We start from the raw sequence: 18,609 nt of genomic DNA, 5'->3' as shown, positions 1-18,609 counted from the left end.
AATAAAGCTTGTAATTTACACAGTATTTTTTCAAACATTACAGTGGTTTCAAAATAAATCTAGACTGATTACACCTGAATAAATTTCAGTAATAAAAATGCCATTTTACAGTAGAAAGTTAATTCTAATTCACATTATTTGAATTGATATACAAAAGGTATCATAGACAATTTCTAGAAAATGGTTGTGTACATCTGATGGAATGTAGGCTTCCCATTTCAGGGTTATCACTACAAAAGCTATTTATTTTACCTGAAATAATAAATATTCTTGGGAAAACTGATTGTCTGTTATAAAATAAGTATTTAGAGCTTTCTTTAATTAAAGGGTTGCATAGCAACAAAGGGATACAAAAATTCTATTGCAGCTATAGATATAAAGTCAAATATAATTTTTCACTCGTGTATCGTATGCAATTCCATGAGGGTTCTTTTATTCTAAGAGTCTATTGCCCGTACAACCTCATCTGCCCATGAGCACATTTTATGATTTTTGCTTATGCATGAATTTAGGTGCATCACTAGATAGGAACTATTTACATACTCAAAACTGAGTATGTCTGAACAAATATTCTTGTCTAAAAAAGGAAACAATTACCTGTCATTCTGATTTGATATTGCACAGCCATTAAATTTCTGATTTGTGGTGGTGTTTAAAGGGGAAAAAACAGTCAAGTCAATGCCCAATGTGTGCCATCAGAATAAGATAAAAGCAAATTTGTCACTGTGTTTACCTTCACCCTAGTTCTGGATCAGGTACTTGCGGTGCCCCCAAACCACATAAGACCAAACAAGAATAAAACTTCTATTCTACATGAGTGTAATGAATTGTCATCAACATTAGTCTTCATTCATTCATGAAACTGACAAATATTAAAATGGTTTCAGACTAATAAGGTTGCTGAGACAGAAATTACTTGGTTTAAAGAACTGTGATTAAATAAAATGTGTTACAGTTAAGTTTTTAAAAAAAATAAAATAAACACCACTCATCAAACAAAGATTTCTTTCTCCTTGGTATATGTAAAATAAATGTACACTCAAAATGTTGAGTGTTAAGTCCATTTTTAAAAATCTGGTTCACACCTCTATCCTGTTAAGCACAAATAAACTTCACAGAAGATACTTACTGCAAATATCTCCTTATACAGCCAGAAAAATCTCCAATAAAATATTTGAATATAAATCTCCTCTAAAGCATTCTATTCCATATTGTAAATAGTTTTATTTACAAAATTCTTGTTTATTTACATCTCAGCTGAAATCACAGTTTCATTATGTCCATGAATATTGGAATCTCCTAATAGAGATGCCTGTTTGGAGTCAATTTTGTAGGGTTTTTGAGTTTTGTTTCCAAAAACGGTTATACTAATCCCACTTGGATGATTTTGCATTGACATATGAGATAGTAAAGGAATATTTGCATCCTGATTGGATCCTGAAGAGGGCAAGCTAGTCACATGCCCGGTGCTAGTTGATCCACTTGCACTACTTGGTGAACGACTCTTTGGCGGAGGACAGTGCTGAATCACCCTGGGTGGTCCTGTAGGCTGGTAGTGAGCAGCTGGAAAAGCAGCATATCCAGGAGGAATTGGATAACCATTGATAGGAATAAATCGCTGGTTCTGAGGTATTGGGGGGGCAATAAATCCAGCAATTTGGCCTTGCGGTATACCTTGTGCTGGGAACATGTAGTTAGGGTACCTCGTGTTACTCAGGTTGCTAACTGGACTCGCACTGAGAGAAGTTGTCTGAGTGGTAGCATTTCCACCAGAAGGAGTAGTAGAACTAGTGTGACTTGACAGCCCCTCCCAAGACCGCAGCCTAGCATGGATATCTTTAAATCTTGGTCTCCGAGATGGCAGCTCATGCCAGCATTCTGTCATTAAGCTGTACATTCTGGGAGGGCAGTCTTCAGAGCATGGCAAAAGTTGTCGTTTCCTAACCATTTCTATGACTTCTTGATTACTAAATCCGTAATAGGGCTGAAGACCAAAGCTGAAAATCTCCCACAGGACAACACCAAAGGACCAGATATCGGAATCAGAAGAGAATTTGCCATACAGAATTGCCTCAGGGGGCATCCAACGAATAGGCAAGAGGGACTTATTCTGAACTCTATAATAATCCGCTGAGTATATTTCTCTTGACAACCCCAAATCAGAAATCTTTACATGGAGCTGTTCTCCAATTAAAATATTTCGAGCAGCCAAATCCTTATGGACAAAAAAATGGCTTGACAAGTATTCCATCCCTGCTGCAATCTGGACTGCTATGTGCAGAAAATCTCCATGATCTAAACTAGATTTTACAGTACCATCCTCATCACTGCTGCACCCAACATCTGAATGTGGTGACCGCATAATAAGAAATTCATGGAGATCCCCTTGGTTCATGTACTCAAAGAGCATGCAGATTGGTTGCTCTTGAGTCACAACCCCAAGAAGGCAAACAATGTTAGGATGATGCAACTCTGCCATCAGAGAGGCTTCCTGCTGGAACTCTGCCCACTGCTGCGGGTTGTTGCAGTCCTTTAGGGTCTTGATTGCAACCAGCTGAGCATGATCCATGCCTGGGAGATAAAGATGTCCCTTGTAGATTTTGCCAAAGGCACATTCACCCAACTCTTCCATAAAACGGACAGCAGATAGAGGCAACTCTTTAGCTTTGCTCTGTTAGAAAGAAGAAAACATGACAAAGGTGATTTGGATCGTTACTACAATCTCACAGTGCCATAGGTCTGCTACTATAGGAGGATACTGGAAGAGTGGAGCTATAGTGGTTTTCACCCCCTCCCCGCATTTATATGTTGTTTACTTATGGGATTTAAAAGAACATAATCATAACTCTTGTGAACTTCAATGTTTCCATTCAAGAAAGAGGTGACAGTAACTGAGTGGGGAGCTCAGTGTTCCAGACCCTTAGGTAATTAAGTTTTCCTTTACTTGAGGTTCTTGTTACTCCAAAGCAACATGGCAAACAAACAAAAAGGAGGGGGAGCCTCAATGCATTTTATTATCATCTGAAAATGACACTCGGGACTGAATTCTAATTTTCCTGACCATTTACAAATTTTAGATAAATACTGTGTGAATTAATATATAGCAGATACATTTAAACAAGCAGCCAGTTCACTGTGCAGTGATGGCAGGAAATTAGCTGTATTGTTGAAAAACAGATGGTTTATATTATACAAATCCTTTAGGCTAAAACTTGTTTAGGTCTGGCATATTGTAAATTATATTTTAGTAAAGTGAAATGACCTCTGCCTGACCTCATACAGGGTTGTCTGTTTTAACCAACCTAGTGGAAAACTATGAAAGAAAATGAAGTCATAAAGTTTTGGCAGGAAAGGGGTTCATTTAAAGTTAAGCAGTTATAAATCTGCTTAGGTTTTGTTTGACAGGTATTTGTCATTTGGTGGTGTACAAAATGCAAAGAAGTGTAAAATACATATGAAGAATCATGTTAAAGTAAACCAAGTGCAAAGGAAATCTGTCAGGGACACTTATCAGTTGCTTCTATTAAATGAATGACAAGAGTGGACTGAATTTATGATATTCTGCAAGGTAATTAGCAGTACAATCCTAAGCATATAGTTTGTTGTTGTTGTTGTTATGTGCCTTCAAGTCAATTACGACTTATGGCGACCTTATAAATCAGTGGATGTCTTGAATTAGAGATTACTCTGTAGTAAATGTATTTAGGATGGCAGCCTAACAGTGCAATCCTATAAATATCCATTCAGAAGGAAATCCCACTGAGTCCTATACAACTGAGTTCCAGGTAAACAAGAATAGGATGTATAAAGTCTCATATATAAAACCAATGATTTGGTTTATTTATTTTTTTCATTGAATCAGTCACCATGTGTTTGAAACTCAGTATGATTCTATATTCAAAGAAAAAAATCTTATTTTATGGAATGGAAATAATTCTAATATTGTCTACTGTTATTTGTGATATGCAGCCAGCTGGGAGTAACACATTGTTAGGAAAACAATAGTACCAAAAAGAGCTGGAAGAGACTTAAATATCAAAGGTTTTTTGAGTTAGAATACTAAGTAGAACTCTTTCTCTTTTATGACATTGGCATATAAAGTAGATTTCATCAACAGTACCTTTGGTTTGTATGCATTTAGCATCGACATCTCTACATTCTGTCCTCTCACGTGCTTAGGCTGTCTTTGTACTGGAGGGGAGGAAGACTTTTGGTTGTTGCGGCAAATACAGATGAAGAAAAATAGCAAGGCAATAGCCAAGGGAATGGTAACACTTGGCACCAATATATAGAGGATTTCCATTTTATTTTTTTCCTTGGAGTCCTTTGTGTCTATTTCAGAAAAAAAGAAGTGGGTGGGAAACAATGGGGGGGGGAAGTGTAAAATCACAGTGCAGTGTTGTACACATAATAAAGACATAATATTCCCAATCAGGTTTGTGTGTCACATTAACTGTTCCTGCTCACTGTTGTATTTCTTAGCTGAACAGCAAATAGTCCTGGATGAGGAGGTGCAGGGAATGCTTATCAAATTTACAGATGATACAAAGTTGCGAGGGATAGCTAATACCTTGGAAGACAGAAACAAAATTCAAAGGGATCTTGATAGGCTGGAACATTGGGCGGAAAACACCAGAATGAAATTTAAAAGGGATAAGTGCAAAGTTCTATACCTAGGAAAAAGAAACCAAATGCACAGTTATAAGATGGGGGATACTTAGCTAAGCAATACTACATGCGAGAAGGATCTTGAGATTGTTGTTGATCACAAGCTGAATGTGAGCCAAAAGTGTGATGTGGCTGCAAAAAAGTGAATGCTATTTTAGGTTGCATTAACAGATGTATAGTTTCCTAATCGCTTTAAGTATTGGTTCCCCTCTATTCGGCACTGGTTAGGCTTCATCTTGAGTACTGCATCCAGTTCTGGACACCACACTTTACGAAGGATGCAGACAAACTGGAACAGGTTCAGAGGAGGGCAACAAGGATGATCAGGGGACTGGAAACAAAGCCCTATGAAGAGAAACTGAAAGGACTGTGCATGTTTAGCCTTGAGATGAGAAGACTGAGGGGAGCTATGATAGCACTCTTCTGAGTACTTGAAAGGTTGCCACAAAGAGAAGGGCCAGGATCTCTTCTTGATCATCTTAGGATCATTCTCGATCATCAGGACACGGAATAATGGGTTCAAATTACAGGAAGCCAGATTTCACCTGAACATCAGGCAAAACTTCCTAACTATTAGAGCAGTACGACAGTGGAACCAATTACCTAAGGAGGTGGTGGGCTCTCCAACACTCAAGCATTCAAGATTATTATTATTATTATGTAATAATATGTATTATGTGGAGCTGTTGCAGCAGGGGAGTTGTATGGTCCCTGTAACCAGCCCCAGTTAACATTCTGGCTGCAGCTCGTTGCACCAGCTGAAGTTTCCGAACAGTCTTCAAAGGCAGCCCCACGTAGAGTGCGTTACAGTAGTCTCAAGAGGTTCTCAAGAGGCAGCTGGACAGCCACCTGTCAGGTATGCTTTAATCTGGATTCCTGCATTGAGCAGGGTTGGACTCGATGGCCTTACAGGCCCCTTCCAACTCTACGATTCTATGATTCTAGTACAAGGGCTACTTATCAGCTAGATAGCTGTGTGTTAATAGGTCTGAGATCAGTTCATGTGGAGGCACTTTTGGCTCCGGGTGGATAGTCACAGATCTTATTTGGAAAAAGCTAGCCAAATCCCATCCCCCAAACTATTATTATATGAATTTACTCAATAGCCACAGGGTATGAAGTGAACATTGAGAAGCACTTTTAAATCTCCAACAAATTATCTTCTCTTAGTTCATGCATGCCAAAGGTATTCTTTAGTGAAGACTTGATAGTGGTTGACTAAGAATTAAGATAACCTAGACAAAAAAAAAAGATATATATCCATGCAAATTGGATGTGGTTGCCCTGTAATAGGATAGAATAGATATTAAGAGATACAAGGGCCATTGAATGCTTAGTATAGAATTAACTGTTTTTGCAATACTGCCTTTTGGCACAGCAGTAGTTTTGAAGCTCAAAATTGCCTTACTAGGAAAAAAAGCAAAACCAATTGTTTTCTTTGCAGAGAGTGGGTTTATGTATCATTACAATAATGTCCATCTGTAGTGCCTGTGGTGTAACTCATAAATGGCTAGGTGCGTCTCAATAATTTCCACACCAGAAAAATTTGGCTGAGTCTTTTTGATTATATTGAAAAGTTGCCAACAGATTTGGAAAGCCAGGCAATTATACAATGCCTTGGCCAAACCAAATTGGATGGAATGTTTTCCATATCTTTTAGGAAAAAGCTACATGCATAATGTATAATATTCTAGAGAGCCAAAAGATACTATTGTTTAAAACCCTGAAGGTATGAGACTGTATTATCTTACTGTGACATGAACCCCTTCATTTCTAAAATTCAAGTGCAGGCTAGTTCTCAAATTTCTTTTAAGTATTCCTAATTGTGCTCTGTGATGTCCCTGTATATATAATACTGTAAATACTGCTAGGAGGAAGGGCGGGATACAAATTAAATAAATAAATAAATATGGTAAGTTCAGGGTTATTAGAGTATATGTGGTAAGTGGACTGGTGAGAGGGGGGAGTACATGGGTTGGAATGCTGATGAGTGTAGTATGATAATTGGCTGAGTGTTTGAGTGCCTGAAGGTATAAATGAGAGGATGACAGTTGAGAGGGGGGTCGGTTGGTTCGGTGGGTTGGTTTTGGATAGGGTGGCTTGGATTAGGCGGGTAGTGAGGCAGGATATTGACGACTAGAAACATAAAGAGTAATGCAACTTATGAAACCACACGCTTGTTGACTAAACCTTTAAGTAATCTTGTTATTCCCTGTGTATATAAATAAATATTTCTTGGTTTACCAAAACGGCTGATCCTTGGCTGGGTTTACACAGACCAGAAGGGTGGGCAGGGCATATACCAAGGTTGGGAAACAGTATCAATGGTGGCAGCGGTGAAGAGATAGTGTAAACATCATCAGGTATCCAGAGCAACCCAGGGCTGTAATCTTTATAGGCACAAAGATACAGGGGGGTTGAGGCCTGTAAGTGCACCCAGACACAACGTAGCAATAAGCCAGGCACAGTCTCAAGGCAATATTGTTTACAGGGAGTGTCTGGTGGTGCTGCCTAGCAGGGGGATCTTGAGAGATCTTTGCTACAGCCGGTGAGAGAACCATTTTGAGAGCAGGACCCTGAGGTAGGACCATGACAAGGTGGTGACCACAGGAAGGGGCCTGACATGCTCCTCCAGGTATGGGCAAAAGTACAACTCTTAATTTCTGGTTCTCTAATTTATCTAGACTTTCTTATGCCATCCACTGCGTAGTCACTGGCATTGTTCAAATGTAATGTTAAACCATGATCTGTTACAAGTTCCTAGGGGAAAAAATAGTATATAGGCTTCTATTATATACCTGGCTGGATTTATTTCTCCCACTCTTTCTAAACTATCTGAAAAATGCCAAAGGTACTAAGTCAGATCCTGAATACATTTCAGAAGACCCTAATGCTTCAGGGTGAGAAAGCGGCGCTGCTTTTACAAAAAACAAAAAAATGAGACAAAGTGAAGAAAATGAGACAAGTGAAAACGGAATGAGACTGGAGAGAGGCTGCTGCTGTAGCTGGTGTTCTGCGCTGTTTCCAGCTGTGCCCCAAAGCCCATTTTTAGTAGTCTGGTCTGCCCCTCTTCTGCCTTTCCTACTTGAATAAGGCCACTTTGCAATACGGACAGCCTGTCACTTCTGTTGCAGATCATGTATGTACACCCAAGTCTTGCATACCAGGTTTGAGCCCCAGAGGACCCTCTGTGGAAGATGGTGAGGAAAGTGAAGCAGAAGTGCCTCATTTGTAGCTAATTCTGGCTAAGGATCCCTGACTGAAGGAGGGTTGTCAACTCTATTGAGTTCTATGAAGCTCTTAAGAACCTTGCATTAAAAAACTCTGTTCAGTAGCATAATTTACACATCAAAATTCTCTCAACTGTTAGCAAACCTCTCTGGCTGTTTTAACTACCACAAGTCACCCTGGGCTCCTACTGGGAGAAAGGGTGGGGTATATATCTAATAAATAAATAAGTCCATCCATGATAAACTAGGGAGGTTTAATCAGGGCTGTGGAGTCGGAGTCGTGGAGTCAGAGTCGGAGTCAGGAGCAATTTTGGGTGGAGTCGGAGTCGGTAGAAATGTACCGACTCTCTTCCAAATAAATTTTAATTGACAAGAAGCAATTTTGGGTGGAGTCGGAGTCGGACAGTAGAAAAATAGAGGAGTCGGAGTCGAAGGTTTGGCATACCGACTCCACAGCCCTGGGTATAATTAGTACATTTTATTTATTATCTCTTAATTAATAATCTTGTATTGTTATGCATCATGTTTCCTTTTTGTTGCTGGTATTCTCAAATCCTCCTAAAAAAATGAAGTGAAAAAATGGAGGGGCATGTGGATATCATATTGTAATAGGAAGGAAATTGCCCTTCCCATTGTTTGCTCTTGAGCATGCACATTTTGGAAAAAAAAGTTTGGAAGTTTATAAAGTCCTCCCTGCCTCTGGGAAGATGCTTGTTTGCTCAACACAAGTATATCTGTTTCTTTTTTTAAATTCTGAAGGCTGGGAGTTAATCTGAAGGCTGGGCTCCTACTGGGAGGAATGGCGGGATAAAAATCTAATAAATAAATAAATAAATAAATCTTTCCAATTCCTCCAGTGCTAGAGAACCAGATAATGGTCTTCCTCATTCTTGCACTCTATTCTTGCAAGAATGTAACCTCCTGGGGACTCCACATCACTCCTGGATTGCTAACAGCTGATGTCTGCTGACACCCACCACCCATTCCTGAAACAGCCATAACAAATGCTGGCCAGTAAGGTATGCTGCCAAAAGAGTTGGTGATTCCATCCAAAAAACTGAGTACTGGTCCAGTTCAAGCCCTGCCAAGAGGTGAGTAGCAGCTTGAACATTAGGCTGACATATCTTGAATGCTGGAAGAGGAGATGTGAACTACTAAGTCAAAGAAACCATATGTAGCAAAGTGATGAAAGAAATGAGAGAGACCAGAAGCATCACAACCACTTGATGAGTCTTTTAAGAATAAGAGAAGAGAAGAGACTTTTTGGATTTCTGGCAGCAAAACTTGTTTCACCTCTAGCCCCCTCTATTTAAATAACCAAGAAGTACATGAGCATATGTCAAAACTCAAGGAAGCATGTCTTTTGAAAATGTTTTGAGTCCAGCTCATTCCCTTTTTTTCTGCTGTTTTTGAGACTATCATCATCCTCAAAGGCTTTTAGAGTGGGCTAAGAACTTTTAAAATATTTTCAGGGTAGTTTTAAGGGCTATGCAATTATGGTGATCCCCCCCCCCCGCCCATGGATAAATTCTATACTGTAGGATGGAAGTTTGTTAAAAAATGTAAAAAACTTTTTTCAAACCTATTGTCGCAGTTAAGATGTAATGTTTTCACTCCAACAAACTATGTTTTGCTGGAGGAGAACTGAGCTTGGGCATTCCCACCTTCTCATCTCATGCACCTGGACTGAAAGGAGAATTCAGGGAAGGTTATCAATGGGTACTAGTCAAAATGGCTGTGTACTGTCTCCAAGTATCAGAGGTGGTATGTCTCTGAATACCCGTTGCTGGGGCACACAAGTGGGGAGAGTTGCTGTTGTGCATATGTCCTGCTTGTGGGCTTCCCATAGCCATCTGGTTGGCCACCCTGAGAAAAGGGCTAGTTGAGCTTTTGATCCAGCTTGGCTTCCTGGTTTGTTAAAACTACAGCTTGTGTGGTTTTACATATGAACCAAGAAACTTTGATTTAAGTGCTCCCTACAAATCAGGATTGCAAACCACAGTTTGATCCTGATGTCTAGAGTTCACTTAAACTAGTTTCCCAGTTCAGATGGCATGGTAAATTGAATAAACCAGAAAGTTTTCTTTGAAGTCAGGTGTGTAAAAAGAGGAAGGAAGAGGAAGAACACTATTTAAGCTCATTGCTTATTCCTGCTCTAATAAACTTTTTTTTGGGGAGGGGGTTTCTGGGAACTTTACATATGAGCCAGGCTACTGTCTTATCAGTCTTTAAAAGATATATATAGATTTGTTTATTTAGACATAGCATGTAAATCCCCTGATCACAATAAATCAGGCAAAGGTATATTTGCCTACTAAGATTAACTAATGTATGTTTTTTTTACTTTAAAATATTATATTTTTCTAAGCGTTCACAAGTAGCACGGCGCTGCAAGACTAGGCAGGTGATGCTGAGCAGCGGTGGCAATGGTACACGAAGTGCCCGGTGGCAGTGACATGTGAGGCAGCAGCAGCAGCAAAAGTGGCACATGAAGCACCTGGCAGTGGTGGCACACGAGGCACCCACTCGCAGTGGTGCACAAGGCACCAGTGGAGGCAGTGCACGGGTGAGCGAGTAAAGGGGTGCAGGAAGCTGTGCTTACTGGGCCTGACTCTGTGGGTGGGGGGAGGGAGGGGGAGGAAGACCCATGGGGGGAGAGAGAGCTGGTCACCCATGGAGAGGGAGGTGGGAGGGAGGAGAAAATTCGTGTCCTGTGGGGGGAGGGAGGGGAGTGCTGGTGACCCATGGGGGGAGGGAGAGAAGTGCTGGTGTCCTGTGGGGGGAGTGGGAGCACTGGTGACCTGGGGAGGGAGCACTGGCAACATTAAGGGGGGTTGACGAGCAAAGCGAGGAGGGATGGAGCCCCTAGTATCTTGATATATATTAATTAGACAAAAATCACTCCTTATATTTGCTGTTTTTCCTGTTCATCACCCTTTCCTTTTATATACCTTCACATCAGAAGGTGTCAGGCAGGAGCTGCTCATGGTTAGGAACGGCAAATACTGGTAGCTACAATGGTTACTTCAGCTGGCAGCTTCACATTCAGATCTTCTTGGACTTACTGAGGAGAGCAGAACTCTCATATCACTAAAATACTGTGTATGCCCTCCCCCACCTGCTCTTTATGGCTGCCCAGCCTTAAGGAGGAAACAGAAGGATTGGGAATTCTACTTCATTACCATAATATCATCATCATCATCATTAAACTTACAAGAACTGGACCATTCATTACAATCTAAAATACCTTGTTCTTTCTGTTGTGCCTCAGAAGTCTCCAATCAAGCTCAAATATATTACCATCCTTTAAACTCGGAATTCTTCCCCACTGTATTCTTACAAAGACTTTTTGTTGTTACCTCTACACAAACTTGAAATTTAATTACTGTTACATCTGCTAGAACTAAAAAAGGCACCCAGTGATACTACTAGAATAGCTTCTAATCCTAGACTAAAGTATATATGGAGGCCTCAGGGATAATTCCATATGTACAACAGTTCACCAATTATGTGGAATTATAATTTCTCTTAAACTGCAGATAACACCACAAAGCTTTGTTAAATGGATCTCAATTAAGCAAGTTTCACAATTCAAACTGTCATCAATTCTGAGTATTGTATAGTACCAAAAACTATGAACATTACAGTCCTAAGATAATTCACACTTCAGCAACATTGTACACAGTTCAAAATGCCAATTAATGTGACCGTTTGACCATTAATGTAGTAACATTACATTACTTTTTAATGTTTTTAATTGTTGTAAACCGCCCAGAGAGCTTCCGCTATGGGGCGGTATACAAATGCAAGCAATAAATAAACATACTTTTCTGAAATAGAGAAGTTGCTTTGCATCTTATTTTTGCTATTTTTATTTTTAGTAACACCAAAGCTAATAAAAATAATACAAAGTCAGACACATGCACTATAGAACTGATGGGAAATTTGCATTAAGTTGCAGAAGTGACTACAGCGGGGTGACCAAACACTAGCTTATGAGCCATAAGAGGCAATATTAATGCAGCTCCTGCAACTACAGAAAGTGAATATAATTTAAACTGCTGTAAATTACCCACCAAATACTTAAAACTACAGTTGTGGCCAAAGTCCACATCTAATAACATTTGATATAATGTATTAGTCTTACTTTTATATTAGTTTTACCATACTGAAGCATTCTGTAGTTGGTTTAGAACTTTGTATGCTATGATTTTCTGAACTGTACATTGTTCCGTGCATTCCCCTGTAATTCGACTGGAGTCTGCTTGGTTTATCTGTTTTGAAAATAAATCCACACCATCTAAGTAATAATAAAAAATATGTTTCTTTGTATGTATATGGGGCTCTGCTAATTAGTAGGCTGGTGGTCTCTCATAGCTCCTGGAACCCACCAGACCCTTCCAATAGCCATTGAGATCCAATATGTTCCCATCAAACATAGGAACTGTGAATGCTGCTTGGTACTGAGAAAGCTTCCCTGTCTAAAACTCTTTGATAGACAGACTCATCAGACTCTTGTAAAGATACTGAAGCCTGGATTGCCCCTTCTTTTAAGGACTTCATGTTTCTCATCCATAACTAGGCCTGCACTGGCCACACTGCTCCTGACTATTGTTCACCGGCAGGATCTGAGTCCTGCTTATTTCTCGGCACCAATTCATCTCTGTTGTGCGGCTGAACACTTCGCATGGCTCAGTCATCCTGACTGGCTTTTGAGAATTCCTTTTGCCACACCCAGACTTTTATTTGGCTTCTCCTCTTGCCACTCCAAGCTAGCTTCCAGCACCCCTCTCTTCACCATCCTCTCATTTTCAAAGAAGGGTAATTCTACCTCACTTGCTCTCTCCTTACCTTAGAACGTTCCAGTTTCATTTCAATGAGCATGTTTAGAACTTGCTCATGCAAATCATTCATTGATTTCATTCCATGAAATCTAGTGTACTCCTGTTGAACTCACTAAACAATATTAGTAGGCTGATTTCTTGTAATCATTTATACTGCACCTTACAGTTATCTACCAAAAGGTACAAGATGTACAAATGGCAAATGCTAGGAGAGATTTGCTATTTTTTTAAAAAAACACACACACAACTGCTCTAAACACCAAATGAGAGTGTGACTTCTTAACTGTGACTTTCTCAGGCTGGTTATTCAGGGTCAACCTACACATGGAATAAGTAGTGTTTAAACAAGGGTGGTCATTCAGGCTGCTTTTATTTTGGAGAAAATGCAACTGTGGGCCCCCATTCTAGAATATGTTCCTGATCCAGATTGGGGGTCCACACTGGTTTCTCTGAAAGCTGCCATCTACCTAGCTGCTATTTGCTTCAAATGGCACTTCTGGGAGCAATAAACAGCAAGAAGGGAGCAATGTTTAGCAAAAAAAATAAATAAAATAAAAACCTGGCACAGGCCCCCAATATGGATCAGAACCACCTTCTCCCAAGAAAAAGTCAAACCCAGTTGTTTAAACATGTCACTAATGTCACGTGTATGTTAGCCCACAGTCTAAAGCAATGCAAACTGTCAAGCAAACACAATAAAGCAATTTGCCTATTTCCCTTTCAAAATAGGAAAGCTGCATTTACCACAAGCAGGGATGTCACACAGCTCCGATTTAAAATGTTCATCTAAGGTGAAGCACCATGGAGCCTCCTTCTGATTCCCTGGATTACGGCAGTAGGAATGGCCCCCATTTAGCTCTGGATAGCGCACAGCAGTGAATGTGTGTGTGTGGGGATACTGAGAATTCCACGGCTGGCACTGTCGCCCAGATTTTGTGATGCTCATCGTCCCTCGATAGTCTGCTCCTGTGCTGTTATAACATTTGTGATCTGTAAAAGAAGACAGCAGTTCACTATAGTGAATCAGGAGGGTATTCTGCACATACTGATTGGTATAAGAACATGAAAGCTATCTCCAACAATGAGATAGGGTGTGCTTCTGCTGACTTATCTTCTGAAATTCAGTTCAGGTTCCCAATTTGCAGAGGCCAAAATGCTAGGCTTGCTACTCATTCATATTTTTGAGAACATTTAAAAGTTAGGTTTCAGTAATAAAAAACTGATTCCAAAAGGTTTTAGAATAAAATATAAGAAATAAAAACTTGCCTGGAAACCTGAAATTAATCACCTATTTTGGCATGAAAGTAAAGAGAAATGAGACCCAAATGTTACCAAGCTATCTTTAAATTTGATATTATGTTAATTCTAATCAGTCTGTAATCTAACATGAACTCTACTCAGTGTCTGGAGTTAGGCCTACTAATGTAGCCTACAAGCACTGCATAGCAACCTTTGGCCTTATAAGAAGTCTTTCGTTACCATTAGTAGTGCCGTTTACTTTAATGGAATGTCTAATGGGGACTTTAATGAGCAAGGCTTGGGATACCAGACATTAACTGGTATAAGAATACTAAGAACAGTTCAAATAATATTTTTTAAATTCTGAATTTAAATTTTAAAAGGCATTCTAAATAAACTGCTGGCAAACTAAATCCAGACAAAATGGGCGGGCGTATTAGAAGATGGATTCTGGAATAATGAGCTGGGCTTCCTACCATGCTAGTACAGGAATTCCCCGCATTAATGTATGCAATGGGTCCAGAGCAAGTACGTTAACCAAAAATGTACTTAAAGTGAAGCACTACCTTTTTTCACTTGCGCCGCCACTGTGCTACATCTCCTTCATGCGGAGCCTCAAAGCCCCGCGCTAAAGCCTCTGCTGCTGCGCTGCGGCACCTCTACTGCTGCGCCGCCACGCCTCGCAGCTGATCGCGATCGCGCCTCCCAGCTGATTCGCGGTCGCACGATCGTGTCTCTTTCCACCCCCCACGCACCGAAAGAACAGGCCACAACCAAAGGTTAAGTGTCTGTTCTTGCGTATGTAAACAGGGGAATGGTGCTACTGTAAGTATGTCCGTACTCACGAGTGTCCTTAAAGTGAAGGTCCGTATAGCGGGGTATTCCTGTAATCTGCAAATATGAACTTCTCTGTTTACAAACCATATTACTAATTCTTCTTGACATTTAGTGAAAGTACCAAAGACAGATAAGATATTTCATTTGCAAGACATCAAGTTCACAACTATCACTCACTCTTATTGATTGGATCTGCCATAGGGATGCCAATACGGATACAATTTACAGCCTCTGGGCTATCAGGCTGTGGAAGATCTTCACAATTAGGCAGCTTTAAGCGCATCAGAATCATGGGGTTGGATCTTGCAAAGATATACTCAGTTTGACAAAGGACATTTTCCAGAATTTCACACTCATCACGGCATAGATCCCGTGGCTTTGCAACTGAAGAAGTCTCATCACAGTATGGAAAAGCATAATGGCACAGTGAAGGAATCGCAAACTGGGAACATTTATCAGATAAATGACTGGAGGTTCCAATCATAGTGAAGGCAGCTGTAATACACACATACCAAAGAAGTTGAGACATGATGTGAAGTGACATATTCAATGCAATAATACTTGCACACAGTTTACTACTTCCAAATAATATACACAATAGGACATCTATTTCTTGGAGACTTTTAGTTTGAAATTTTCAGAAATCATTTCACGTCAAATGTTGACAACTCTGCACAACTTGTGGCCTGGCACACTGAAGGGAGCCTGCTATGGACTCATTTCTGTTTTTTTCCTGTCTGCATGGAGAAACAACAGGATAGTTGCTAAGCACCTAGCAGGTCACAATACATGGTTTATAGACCACAGATCAAGGCCCAAGTTTCACATGGTGAGTCTCAAAATATGCAGCCCTGCTTTTAGGGAACACTGGCCTATAAAAGTAAGGCAGAACGGAATCCCAGTTGGTGCCCTTGCGCTCATGGAAGGGCTTTTGATCCAGTGGTTGCCTCCACTAATGAAAGAGCACTACAGCCTCTGCACCACCTTCCATGCTGTTCTGAAGATTTTCCCCAACTCCCTAGAACTGTTTTTAGGCTTCAGGGAGCAGGGGAATCAGCAGTAATGATCTCAGTACCTTTTCCATTAATAGAGGTATTCATTGGAGCAAAAGCCTTTCTGCAAATGCAAGGGCATCAACTGGACTACAGCCATAGTGGCACTGAAAACCCCATTGATGAGGCTGGAGTTAAGTGATAATAAATCTACCATTCTTTTTCGATGGAACTTAAGTACCACTAACTTTGTCTGGGCTGTGGCCTATTTATTTTTTATAAAGTTGAAAAGCTATAAATAATATACACATCATGGAAAATATCAGTAAAGTTCAAATAATATACAAAGATATTTTTGTATTACATCTTTTTAAGTACCAATTTTATTTTCATGATAGTGTTTTCAAAATTTGTAAAGGGAACTGCATGTCTTATTTCTTCTGAATATATTTACCATAGTGCTAATCAAATATTCTACTGAACATGTAAGAGCAAAATTAGTATATTAAATATACTAAATCCAAAGCAAGCTTGCTATAACGTAGATTATGGCATGGTCAAGGATGAAGGCAATCTAGCTGAAAATAGAAGAAAGGGAATTCTTAACCTACCAGTAATCTGATTTTCTATTTCGCCTTGCATATGGAGAGACTCCATATAAATGGTTCGGTTTCCAATAAATCTCGCACATGCTATTCCTCTGTATGGCTGACAAAATCCATCCTCTTCATATTCATCACTAAAATCAAATATGCATAACATAATTACACTGTGATGAGCATTGTGGATTACTCAGAAATATTTTACATAAACACCTTGAATACAATTGCCTTGGGCAGACACAATTTTGAATTCATTCAAGGTAGTCAGATCTTTCCTGTACTCATATTTCAATGGTGACTCCATAAAAATTCCTCTTCTCCCACTTTATCTTTTTCAGACATTAGATCAAATTAAACAATTCATCTTTGTTCTAACTACCGTTCCCCACCTAGAAAGTCCAAAGCTTCCCAGAATGTCTAGGTAGAGAAGGGTTGTAGTGGAAAATGATTTCATGCACCTTTTCATACTGCTGCACATCTCTGAATTCTCCCCCTCCTAATGCTGCTTTTTAGTGAAGAAGTGAGCTGTAATGGTATCTTAAGGGCTGGAAGAAACAAGAAGCATGCAGAAATATGTAAATAAACAATAATATTCAAAGCTGGAAATACCCAAGTTGCCTCATGCTACAGATGCCAAGAAAAGTCTTGGAACAAGCAATTCACAGTAAGATTTATTTCAGCTGTAGGAAACATCCAGCCTGTGGGCCTAATTAGGCCCTCCAGATTGACCCATTTGGCCTACAAGCTATTTTGGCCAAGTCACACCTACCTGCCCTATACCTGATGTCGGATCTGGAGCAGGTAAATATGTGGCTGTTCCAAAAAGGGGGTTGCATAGCACCTTGCATGGCTCTTTGTAAGACCCAACAATCAGCTGATAGTGTTTGCAGAGAGCTCTGAGCAGTGCTTTGAAGCACCAAAGAACTGTCGATCATCGGGTCTTTGAAGCACCACACAGGGCTCTACACAAGCCCTAACCAACTGCTGATGTGGGGGGCTTGCAGAAAGCCATGCATGGTGCCTTGAAGCTCCATTGATCAGTTGACTGTTAGAGCTTCAAAGCACTGCACAACATATGGGATGAAAACAGGTTACCTGATGTCATTGTGATGTCAGGTGATTGCCAGGTGGGTGGCTGCGCCATCCTGTTAACGTTGGCCCACGGGTGCAGGTAATAATCTGCCAACTGGTCAGATCCAGTTCCCCACTGCTGGTTTATTTTGAAAATGAAGCCTTTCTGTGTGGATCTAGAATTTGTGAAGGAACTTTTTTTTGCTACACTAGTTGTGATATTTACAACAAGTCATTTTGCTTTCTGAATGCTTATATAATACTAGATTTTCCATTATAAGAACTGCCCAAATTTGGGTTCAAAACTCAAAGTCCATCTATTTATGGTTAAATACTGAACAATGAAAGGAATAAATCCTTTTCCTGGTAAGTGGGAGAACAGTCCCCCAGCATAGAGAAAGTTAGTTAAGCCTCATTTACTTCAATGGTTTGTTGTTGTTATGTGCCTTCAAGTTGACTACGACTTATGGCAACCCTATGAATCAGCGACCTCCAAGAGCATCTGTCCTAAACCACCCTGTTCAGATCTTGTAAGTTCAGGTCTGTGGCTTCCTTTATGGAATCAATCCATCACTTGTTTGGCCTTCCTCTTTTTGTACTCCCTTCTATTTTAAGATTTGTAGTAAGCTTCACATAAATGATCTTCCTTCCTAACTGAATTATCACTATCTTTTTCAAGCTAACTTGGGAGGTCTTTGCCCTGAAAAGTAGCATATACATATATTTTAAATAAATAAACAGAAGGAGCTTTGCCTATGAGAAGAAATATGTTTCTTTGATTTAACATGTGGAGATGGAATATATGGAAAAGAGTCTGTTCAATTGGGTAACTTATTTTATGCGCCTTCAGATAGGTAATTTTACTATTATATATAGCAGAACATACTAACACATATATTCAAACCTGTGATTTATTTTCGTTCTCTTAACAAACTCCCTGCCATATTCTGTAATGTTGTTCCAACTCTATGTGGAGTAAAATGTAAAAGCTTTTGCTTGGCAAGAAGACTTTAATGCAAATGGATAAATAATATTCTGTCATACTTTCCAAAGGAGTACAAAATAGTTGTGTCCCACTTAAAAATGAATGCATGCTCACTCTGTTTCATGACAAAAATTTGGAAAT

The 18,609-nt window shown here is 39.8% G+C and overlaps 1 protein-coding gene across 6 annotated transcripts in view; it reads right to left on the bottom strand.

Annotated features, from left to right (window-relative positions):
• ROR1 (receptor tyrosine kinase like orphan receptor 1) overlaps window positions 1–18,609 on the bottom strand; it is a 333,715-nt gene continuing 315,106 nt past the window's right edge. For 5 of the 6 annotated variants that reach the window (XM_061633310.1, XM_061633311.1, XM_061633313.1 and 2 more), the window contains 5 exons: window positions 16,422–16,549; window positions 14,996–15,313; window positions 13,487–13,732; window positions 4,121–4,332; window positions 1–2,671 (listed from right to left, as the gene is read on the bottom strand). In XM_061633310.1, coding sequence (XP_061489294.1) covers window positions 1,247–2,671; window positions 4,121–4,332; window positions 13,487–13,732; window positions 14,996–15,313; window positions 16,422–16,549 — 2,329 coding nt within the window. In that variant the 3' untranslated portion in view covers window positions 1–1,246. Of the gene's footprint in view, window positions 2,672–4,120; window positions 4,333–13,486; window positions 13,733–14,995; window positions 15,314–16,421; window positions 16,550–16,870; window positions 16,958–18,609 lie in introns of all 6 variants that reach the window. The other variant, XM_061633315.1, reaches the window with a different exon arrangement.

The sequence above is a fragment of the Rhineura floridana genome, chromosome 6 (genome assembly GCF_030035675.1).
Source record: "Rhineura floridana isolate rRhiFlo1 chromosome 6, rRhiFlo1.hap2, whole genome shotgun sequence".
NCBI lineage: Eukaryota > Metazoa > Chordata > Lepidosauria > Squamata > Rhineuridae > Rhineura > Rhineura floridana.
The sequence above is the reverse complement of the archived record's forward strand: the minus strand, read 5'-3'. Positions and strand labels throughout refer to the sequence as shown.